Source organism: Pleuronectes platessa, chromosome 19 (genome assembly GCF_947347685.1).
Source record: "Pleuronectes platessa chromosome 19, fPlePla1.1, whole genome shotgun sequence".
Taxonomy (NCBI): Eukaryota; Metazoa; Chordata; class Actinopteri; order Pleuronectiformes; family Pleuronectidae; genus Pleuronectes; species Pleuronectes platessa.
The window spans coordinates 3,876,339-3,887,756 of NC_070644.1; the positions used below are offsets into that span (position 1 = coordinate 3,876,339).

The 11,418-nt window shown below is 40.3% G+C and overlaps 1 protein-coding gene across 1 annotated transcript; it reads left to right on the plus strand.

The window, feature by feature from the left end:
* The first annotated feature begins 221 nt into the window (after window positions 1-221).
* ccdc62 (coiled-coil domain containing 62) lies at window positions 222-11,321 on the plus strand. The gene is made up of 13 exons (XM_053410753.1): window positions 222-685; window positions 797-837; window positions 1,826-1,969; window positions 2,315-2,507; window positions 3,831-3,997; window positions 4,625-4,726; window positions 4,833-5,004; window positions 5,472-5,573; window positions 6,747-6,835; window positions 7,414-7,514; window positions 9,393-9,546; window positions 10,366-10,560; window positions 10,711-11,321. Exons 1-13 carry the CDS (start codon window positions 601-603, stop codon window positions 10,783-10,785), a joined length of 1,620 nt encoding a protein of 539 aa, XP_053266728.1. The 5' UTR covers window positions 222-600; the 3' UTR covers window positions 10,786-11,321.
* The last annotated feature ends 97 nt before the right edge of the window (window positions 11,322-11,418 follow it).

Here is an 11,418-nt window from a genome sequence, read left to right on the forward strand (position 1 = left end):
ATCATAACAATCGATATTGATAACCAAAAGGATAATTGTCAAATTACAATCCATTCTTTTTTCTAAACGATTGTGGTTAAAAACTCTTCTTCATGAGCAGACAATCACAAACACATTACAGCTCCTCACTTTGGTTGCGAAAACTGTTGATATTTTTTTATTGCCTAACTGCGCGCTATGTTCACGGGGCTTTTATTTTGAAAATCTCCCGGCATCCTGGATCTGGGGTCGAGTATTTCAAGGATCGGACACATTTCCGGGAGTGAGAATGCTATTAACTTGGAGTTTTTCGATGTTCATGTGTCTCTTAAAAAGCATAATTTTAGTTTCATATATTAATTATAATATCTTGTTTAAAGAATACAGTCAAATGAATAAATCAAGAACAGCAGTTAGTCCATTGGAGTGACGTAGTGGTCCGCTCCTCCTCTCTGCTGTTTACGTTGAGAAGTTAGTGAAACTCCGAGAAGCTAACGTCACCTAGCCGCGTGCGGTTTCTACTGAACTTACTTCGATCGGACGGTTTTTAAGCGACATTTTGAGCGTGGGGGGTAAAAACTTTGTGCAGAAACAATGCAGCTGTGTTAGTGTCAGGATGAGATGGACGAGGCGAGAAGAAGACCCCCCTCAGATGGGAGAGCCTGTGGAGAAGCATCCGTCTGTTTCCCCTGTTCTCCTACACATGGTAAACACGCACACACATACTCTCACACTCAACACAACACACACACGGCTGATGGCTCCCACCCTCATTGTGTGTAACCACCCCTGTTTTAACTGTGTGACTGTGTTTCAGACTCCTCAGCTGAGCTCTGGCACAGCACCCCCGTCAAGAAGGTCAGTGTCACGTTGATGGAAACATGTCTGTTCTCTTACATTTTCTGTTCTTTGAGTGTTTCTCTTTTGCTCCAGCACCTTTGTCCAGATCTGGGGTCAGATTCAAAACAACGCACACAAGAGAACAGAAGCACACAGTCCACCATGTCTGTTTGTGAAATGCTCAAACCTTAAACACATGATATACTAAAGCAAACCTTTCTCTAAATCATCACAACTTGTGGTCAAACGCTTATATATTCATATTTGTCATTACCACTACACAATTGACAACAAAATACGTATCTGCATGAACCAGTTCAACATTACTGTGATTTGTACCTGTTTCATTTGTTAAATTGTTACTGTTTGTTCCAAAAAGACAAGTAATCACATCACATCACATCACAGCATGAACTGAATTCTATTCTAAGTTGATATAACTAGAGTCATATTCCTGCGTCCATCTGCAGCTGCACTGTTGGAATACAGTCAAAAAGATACCAAGAACTTAAGTGCCCACGAACTGTGTTTGACATGTGAGACCCACAGTCAGCATCTACACATGTGGACAGTAAATATGGTCATTAGGTCATTCTGTGCTTTTTGTACCACTCGCATGCCTCGGACCTCTTTGGTCCGTGTAGGCAAGGAGCACCACAGAGGTCGCACCTTTATAGATTGATTGGAGATTTGTGCAAATGAGCTTCACATTGGTTCATTAGAGATTCAAACAATGTTGAGGAACGCCATATCGCCATATGATGATCCAAAACTGCACCAAAATTGAATGGGTTTTTCCCTGACTCATACATCCCTTAAAGTGTTGGGGTAACCGGCCCAGTAGTTTTTTTGTAACCGACAGACAGACAAATAAGCAAACGCAGACAAAAACTTAACGTCCTTGGCAGAGATAACAACAGAAACTGAACTTTAATGCAGTGCTTAGACGAGATTCAGCTGTGTACCTAATAAACTGGCAATTGAATGTAAATAATTGTATTTTCAGAAAAATGGTGGTGCTCCATTGGATGTCGGGAAAAACTCTGTCCTAACCAGCCTCCAGATGGACGGCACAACAAAACGCTGGACAGAGAGGACCCCTCCTCTCCCAGCAGATGCCCCATGTCCCCGCAACTCTCTGGACTCTGAGGTGAGATTGATCTGGATTGTAAATTGTAAAATTCCGTGTGCACTGGATTATTCAGAGGCAGGATTTCAATGTTTTATAATAATAATATGTTTGCAGTCACCATACAAAACTTACCATTTGGATGGTCACCCAACCATGGCTTGTTTTTCAGTTGACCCTCTGGCGTCAGATATTTGGAAGCTGAATCAGTACATTTTTGCTTAGAAACAATAAAACAAAAAATGTCCAATTATTTCATCAATTATCTTTAGTTCAGTTTCTGTCAATCAACCAATCATCTAACTGACGAATCGGATATATGTAATGACGCTGGCTTTTGGTGTCCCTCTGTGTCTTTTGAAAAAGTCTCCTGTGAACGACCTGAGTGGCTCCACCATCCAGAGGCAGAGGAGGGAGCTGCAGCTGCTGATGGCTGAGCTGAGGGACCGGGACAGGGAGCTGAACACAATGGCTGCCTCCCATCATCAGCAACTTCATGTCTGGGAACAAGACCGCCAGAGGGTGCTGACCTTGGAGCAGAGGTGTTCCCATACGGATGGTGAGGAGGCAGAAGACACAAGGATATGTCTTGATTTTATATACTGTGTATATATATTAGTGATGTGTCCTCCCGTGTCGAGGCTTCGAAGCGTGTGTCGAGTAATCGAGGATGATTTTTATGAAGCGCGTATCGAGGCTTGTGTTGATGACGTATGTGATGACGTTCGAAGCCTCGCGAGCCGGCGGAGCACGTCACTGATTCATGAAAGGGTTCGCGGGTTTGGTGTGCGATTCAAAATAAAAGGGGCCGCGAAACGCAATGGATTCCCCCCCACACTACTTGTCTTGGGACTTTATTGTGCATATATTCTGAGTATTGCAGGGAGAAAAGGAATTTATTTCCTAAGTTGTACAAACTTTCGGTATCTTTTCTTTGTACCCCAGCATCATCTGTGCGCTGTGAAATGATAGTTTCTAAAGCAGGCGAAATTATTTCAAAAAAATTAATCCGCCTGAAACCCAGCACTGTTGAGAAGCTGTTGTTTTTAAATAAAAATAAATTAACTGTTATCCATTTTGTACGTGTACGTGTATTGGCATCACAAACATCATTAATTCGTTTATTCAATTCAAAGCTTCACACACCAAAGCCATGGTTTCATTATAATTACATTACATTTAATGTCCACTTGATGGCGCAGTAGAGCAAATGAAGCACCATGAAGCTTCGGCCCATGAGCGAACCAATTGGATGGAAAGCTTCAAAGCTTCATGAAGCTTCATCTCGCCATCACTAATATATATATATATATATATATATATTTCTAATTTTTTTAAATACAGTTTCTAAATTCTATGTTTTGGAACAAAAATTTTATCAAATGATATTTGATTATTTGTCGGCATCGGACCATCTCCTGTGGAGCTGCAGCTAATAATAATTGTTATAGTCGATTCATCTTTTGATTATTTTCTTGAATAATTGCTTTGTCAAAAATATGGAATATTGCTATTATAATTTAATTTCTTGTTTAATCATTCAAAAATGTACTATCATATAACAGAGAAAGGCTGTAAATCCTCAGACTGGAAAATGTTTCATATTTTACTTAAAAAAAATACAATAATTATTAAGGTATTTTGTTTTCTCTTCTAACTTGTTTCTTTCATGTTAATAATATTATTCTTATCCTTTAACTTATTATAACAATTATTTTCATTATAACAATTATTAATTGCTGCTGTTGTAATGAATCATATTATTATTCTCCTTTCCACCCAACTTCTCGAGGCAGCTCCACAGAAAGGATTTAAGCTATAACTTAATTTAGTATGTCTGCTCCCACATATTCACATGACTGATTTATTTTGGTTTGTACAGATGAGTTGCACAAGCGTAATGAGGTGATCCGGGTCCTGACTAAGCGAGTGTGGGCGGTGGAAACCAGGGAGAGGGAGGTCCAGAAGGAGCTCAGTGCAGCCCAGCAGCAGCTCTGTGAGCTTGAACAGAAACAGCAGCACTCCAGCCTAAAATGCCAAGACTTTGAGGTACCAGTGCTACATCAATACACATTCATGTTGACATCAAGTGGGAATATAGAAGAATATAATGTACTGCTCATAGTCCTGGGATTTTTGATTAACCTTTATTTTATGTAGAATTGTACTTATATATCTTTAGAATTTCGCACCACCACTTCCAGTTTCAGTTTAACTATTGTCTGGTTTCTAGCAAGCGATCAGCAGTTGATGCTGCATTTGTTGGGACTACTTTCAGCGGTGGATCAATCCACATTTGACGTTTTAATCGGTGGGGGAAAGGCTGTGTCAAAATACAGTAAAGTGTGTAAAGTGTTTATTGTATTGAAAGAACACATCTACCCATGTCATAGTGTTTGATAACAGTGACACTCAGTGGTAGAGAAGAATTAGACACGTTGGGTTGGGGATACATACAACACACTGCTCTTATCGCTGGTTTCTGCTTTAAATACATTATTGTTCTGGGAATGTTTGCTTGTGATCACTCTTCATGTACACAGGATAAGAGTTGATGATTAATTGCTTTGTGTTTAAGTGTATTCATTTAATACATTTCATACCGAGAAGTGGTGTCTTTTCACACAGGACGTGTTTATTTTGCCTTTATGTTTAAGTGTCTCTGGTGTCTTTAAGGAGAAGAACCAAAGTCTCAACTCTACGCTCATGGCTCTGTCCACTCAAGTCGGCTCTCTGCAGGTCAGGGAGGAAGAACTGAGTTCCATGCTCAAACTCAAGGTACACCAGCAGCAACATATTATAGATGTAGTTATAAGTATTTTTGAAGGTAAGGATTATAATTGATTTAATTTGTTTCTTGCGTAACATTTTTGTCGTCCATCAGGATAAAGATGTGACTCAGTCCTCGAGTCAAATACTTGATCTCACAGGGCGCCTACGAGACCTGGAGACGTCCCTAACGGAGAGTCGCTCCAGGGAAACCAGGTTCCTGAGAGACTCTGAGGAAAACAAACGGCGTTACAGAGAAGCAAGACATGAGGTCACACACCTTAAAGGTACATGAGTAAACAATCAAAGCCAGATATGTAATTTCAGTGTTTCCTTTTTGTCCACAGAAATGAGACGACCAAACAAACTAAACAAAGTTCTTGTCCAATCAGCAAACAGTGATTGGCCAGAGGTCAAAATAGGCAAAGCAAATTAAAAACCTGGACACCTTGATACATAGCAGATAAATAAGTGTTCTTCTCAAGAAAACCGGTTTCTCTTATCCTCTATCCAGATTAAAGGAACCAGGTCTCCCCACAACTTTGTGCTGGTTGGACAAATCCCAAATGGTTTAGTTTTCTAGCATTGTCTTGTCTATTAATTACAAATGATCATTAGTTCTCAGAGCTCAGGTCTTCAAATGTCTTGTTTTCTGAACAGTTGCCTGTTAATATTCTGTTGATTGACTCGTCTCTTAGTGACTTAGCATTTCATCTCTGCATGTCATCTCCTCTGTGACTTGTCTCTGTTGTAGAGGAGCTACAGCAGCAGATATCACAGAGCAGCACTCAGAGGGAGGAGATCATTCGTCTCAAACAGGAGCTCCAGCTGCTCCACAGAGATCTGGCTTTGTCAGGTACATTAAACTGTGCAAAATCCATTCTCAAAACTGTTCATCTCAGTATATTCTTTTATCATCAGTGTCGTTTTAGGATTTCTTTAAATCCAGTTAATGTATTTCCTTAGAGGTATCTCTACATTCTATAGGCCTGAAGACATGGCCTAAAGGTTATAGATCGAAAAATAATTCATCACCATACGGTAGGAATGATGTCACCATGACATCATTATAAAATCAGATAACTATATATACACGTTATACTGTAGTAATATGTGTAAAGCAGCTGTCATGTAGTAATTAACTTTTGCAACCAATGACATTAGAGACACAGTCTGCATCCTATTTGGATCAACCAGACATTTCTTATCATATGCTATGATGAAGACATGATGACATCATCTTGAAATTACATTGTAACTATGTTCCAAAGTTAGCAATTTCTGATTCTGTATATACAGCACATGTAAAGGCTCGAGATCAGGCCCCCCCTCTTTGAGAGGTCAAGGAAAATGTTATTGAAAGTGGAAAAAAAAGATCGTGCCCCTGAACCGGATCCGCTCCTAATTTATTGGGATCCTCCCTGACTCTTCCAACAAGTTCTGTGTTAATCCATCCAGTTATTTTTGCCTAGTCCTGCTAAATAACAGATAGATCAGACAAACACAGGTGAACAAAATGACCCCCTTGGCGGGTGTAATAGTACTGGGACTGTAATTCCTTATTGATTATGTGACATTATTTTTGTAAAATGCCATAAAGTGATGAAAAATTCCCTTCACCAGTTCTCATGGTGCAAGAAGGGCATCTTCAGATTGTCTGTTTTGACCAATCAACAGAAAACACCCCAAACTGTTACGCACAGAAAAGCAAAACGGTTTCATATTTGAGAAGGTGAAAACAGATAATGCCTGATTATATTTCCAAAGGTGGAAACCGATATTATTTGGCATTATATTCCTGACGGGTGGGGCTCAGATGATTAATTGATTCCCTCACTCGTCATTTCAGCATTAAACTATATCATTTGATTGATAGAGGGAAAAGGCAGTCAGTCGATATAAACTTCCCTTTATATCTCTGCAGTCCACTTTTATTGATTCCAATCTGTGTTGTAACTTGTGACTGATGCCTCCCAACCTGTGGATCATTCACGCTGAGGTAACTGCCGCCTTTGATTTGTTACACCAGGAGAGGGCGACAACTGGAAAGACGAGCTGCTGGAGCTGTCTCGCTCCAAACAGGAACGCTCCATGTCCGAAGTCCGCTGCCTACGACAGGTATGGGGTCTCACAAATCAATGAAACAACAGCCAGCAGAGGTTCCACAATCCACACTATATAGTGTAATAATGCCCCTCCATGGTTGTTCAATCACAGCTGAGGAGATAAGCTCTTCCTCATTCCTCCACCTTGTCATCATCATTGTCGAGGGGTGTTTCTGGTTTGGCAGCATACCTCAGAGTGCAGCTGCAGTGTCTTCACCTGTATGGCTGTGGGTCACTGTCATGTCCAATACTTGTTAACACGGCACAATATACTGATAAAAATTATCACATTTGATTTTTAACGGTTCTACAATCAGTGTTTTATAAGACAAAGTGAACCTTAAAAAAGACAGACAATATTTAATTATATATTATTTATGTTTCCGTAGTTCTACGTTTGTTTCTGTTTTTAGAAATTGAAAATGCACACCGGCTTCAGCAGTGAGTTACTATAGGACAGGCAGAACAACAACTGCAGCCAGTAACTCTTTAAATCTATATATGGGCCTGTAAGCAATAGTATTAAGACGGCATTGAAAATGTAAAGATGGGTTTGTTTTTAATAATAAAACTATTACTTCTGTGTTCCAGGTGTGTGAGAATCAGAGGAATGACATGCAGCTGCTGCAGTTAAACCTTGAAAGTGCCCGTGAAACTCTGCGGGAGAAAACCAGTCAGCAAATACTTGGCAGGTGAACACTGCACACGAATACCGTAACTAGGAAAACTCAAATGTTTTCCTGATATTTTTGCCAGTGTTTTTTTTGTCAGATGTTACTGTGTTGGAGTCAGTGAACATTCAGGGACAAATAGAGAAGAACGACCTTAACGCAGCCATGACAAAAAAGCCAGAGCTTAAAATATAAGAGACCCCAGACCCTATCGAAACAACAAGGAAATGTGGACCAGCTAAATCAGACAGAGCTGACATTCCACTGAAACCAGTGATGAAACGATGACACTAAACCGACATTTAACTCCACAACAACAGAAAATCTCGTCACAGGGGCGGCTGTGGCTGAGGGGTAGAGTGGTCGTCCTCCAACCTGAAGGTCGGTGGTTTGATCCCCAGTCTGACCCATCTGCATGCCGAAGTGTCCTTGGGCAAGATGCTGAACCCCGAATGGCCCCCCACAGAATAACAAAGTGCTGCGGATAGATGCACTGTATGAATGTGTGTGTGAATGGGTGAATGTAGAACTGTACTGTAAAGCGCTTTGAGTGGTCATCAAGACTAGAAAAGCGATATTTTAAATAAAAAAACATTTACCTTTTACATGCAGCCTCTCAGCTCTCATGCATGTTAGTGACAGGTAATTTAAAACAAATACAGATGCATAGTCCAGGAGTTGCTCACCAAACAACAGCAGCTCTGCCTTAATCACACCAAACTGGGGCTGGGATCCGACTTTCACCAGACACAAGGAAGGAAACATCTATATTTGAAAATCTACTTGAATAAAGTTTTGAGTTTATGCTCCTTCAAGACCCCTCCATTCCTCCAAGAAAGGTTGTCTAGATCTGCCACAAAGAAATCAGAGTCCAGACTGTTCTTATTTTGGATTCCAAAAGGAGGCTGCAGCATATCATCCGTTCAGCTGAGAAGGTGATCGGCTGCAATCTGCCATCTCTACAGGACCTGTTTGCCTCGAAGACCCTGAGGCATGCAGGTAACATTGTGGCCGATCCTTCCCACCCGGGACACAAACTCTTTGAGGTTCTTCCCACGGGCAGGAGGCTGCGGTCCATCAGGACCAAAACCGCCCGCCACAAGACCAGCTTCTTCCCGGCTGCAGTTGGCCTTATCAACAAGGCCCGGGACCCCCACCTGACTCTGACTTTTATTCCGCCCCCATACCTCAAGGATGTCTTAAATTAACACATTATATTATATTATATTATACTGCATTACATTGCATATTGCAATTTGACACTGTTCACTGTTTTGCATTTTGCATTTCACTTTTTACTTCACTTTTTATATCTTTTATCTTTTATATATTTTTATTTAGATATGTTTATGTCTAAATAAATGTTACTTTTTATAAATATTAGAAAAAGTGAGTAAATAAGAAGTAAATAGTGAGTAAATATATTTAAAAAAAAAATTGTATTGCTTTTCTTATGTGTATTGTATTTATTGGGTTTTTATGTTTCTATGTTCATTGTATGCACCAATAACCAGAGCAAATTCCTTGTAGGTGTAAGCCTACTTGGAAATAAATACTCTCTGATTCTGATTCTGAAAAGTGAACTAAAAGAGCAGGGGCATTCCTCTCTGGCTTCAAGAACCTCATCTTAACCGTGAGCACCTCCTCCCCCAAAACCAACTCTAACATGACTAACCAGCCCTTATCTCGATGCACTACTTTATCTCCCCTACACCTTGTCTTACTGAGCAGATTTAGAACATAGTCCTATCTTCAAGTTCTTCTTCTGTACTGAAGCAATAGTGTTTTTCTTACCACTTGGAAGACAACCCTTAAAAAGAAAAAAAAAGCCCAGTTAGTAAAAGTAAATCTTAAACACCAGAAATTATTCATGAGCTGTTGTCTGTCTTTGTGTCCCAGCCAGGAGGAGTTGACGTGTAACTGCCTGCTCGGCCAATCACCTTCATCGATCAGAGTGAAGAACTCAGGATACGTACATGATACGTCCACTTTACCAGGAGCCTGTGTTACGACGAGCAACGAGCTGGGAGTCCTCTCAGCACACGGGACAGATGTAAGATGAAAGCACAGCTCCGACAAGTTCTTCTATTGTGTTTAAGATGTTAAAGCACTGATAATCCCAATGTTTCTATCAATTAGTTTTGTTCTTGCCAAGAGTTAAGTTCAGTACCACTCCCATATCTGTATTGTAACTACACATACAGGGGCCACTTTATATGCCACACAAATACAACAGGTCAGCCTTACAAATTCTCACTTTCTAAAAGGATCAAAATGTTTAGTTTTTATCGAGCCGGTCAGAGGATTGTTAATTTCCAATATATGTTTATTATTGGGGTTGGAGTTTGCTCTGCTTTTAATCTGAGTCACATTATGTTGAGAGGTGTTCCTCATGTGTTTACCATGAGGGGACAGAAGAATATTAGAAGCACGTGTTAATATGTCATCGCTAACTACAGACGCAGTAATAAACATTAAGTTAAATTTTAAGTCGACAATTTGAACAGAAACTGAAAATATGAAGATTCGTTATATGGAAGAAAATGTGACAGAGTAGATGTGCCAGATTGCCTTAGATTCTATAGATGAAATAAAATAGCTCAGTGTAAATACTGAAAAGAGGGAAACCTGACTCTGCCTGAATGTTGAACCAGAACCTTTAAAATAGTATAAACTAGTTAAAAGCTAAAGTGTAAAAAACACATTTTCTAATTTTACTGGCGGTTATTTGCCGAACTATTTCTTGACTGGGACTCCTTGAATTCTCTGCTGGCTACTTTTTAACACTATTCTTATAGATTTATGATTGTACAAATAACATATAAATGAATGGTTACATCAAATCAAATCACTGACAAGCTTCTTTTACCAGGCGGGCGATCCTCTGTCCAGCAGTTATCTGCAGCAGCTGGTCGACGAAGCCATGCACAGCAGCTTTAGAACCCACAGCTCAGCACACAACACTGGCCCTGCCTTGAGCTGCAGGACCACTGAACCCTCTCACACCCAGAGGTGCCCGTCACCCCAACATCACCACCACCACCCCCCTACAACCTCGCTACACAAGGTAGAGGAGTTTCATCAGCATCATTGAGCCGCTCGGCCTCTTTTGTATTCACAGGGTGTGGAGTCACAAGTGTAAAAAAGTGTTCAACTGTTCCACCTCTCTGGGCGTGTTAAGAAGACATAACAGCTTTATTTTTCTGTCTTCTCCCAGGCCAGTGAAACTCCACCCAAAGCCTGCCCTCGACACAGCACCAGCCAGCCGTGTGGATGGCTCGACACCGACTGAAGAACTGATTCTGTTTAGTGGAAACCTCACTATTTACCGAAGTGACACCATTGACTAGACATTAAAGCACTGGAGTCAGATACAAAAAAATCAGTATTACTACATTAAAAAGACTCAATCTGAAACAGTGTGTACACAGCCAAAGGTTGAACTGTTATGCCTCTCAGGAAAATTATGAAGTGATTGAAAAATATAGTTTGTCATGACTTTGCAAAACATTTTAAAAATATACTCATTTTTATTGTATTATTTAGTGTTTGTGTTTCACAGTTTATATTTTATACAAATGTGTTGTTTCTTACATGCAGGTATTGTGTATTTTTTAAATCCAGTTAAAGGTTTTTAAGAGCTACAAGGTGAGAAGTAGGTGAGATGTGAAACCAGTCCTACAGGGCTGTTGAGTGGTGTGTCCTTGTATTGTCTTTCCAGTTTCACTGCCTCCAGATTAGTCGGGTGAGTCAGTGGAGAGGTCTGTAGCTGTTCATTGTAACTCAGCCATCGTGTCACTACCTTTTGATAAATTATTTTAACGCAAATTTCCTGCCTGTGGTTATTTTACAGCCTGACATTCTATCAAACGCATCATTTTTGTCTTCATCGCGCGTTTTTACGCATTTGGTGAGACCGTGGTGC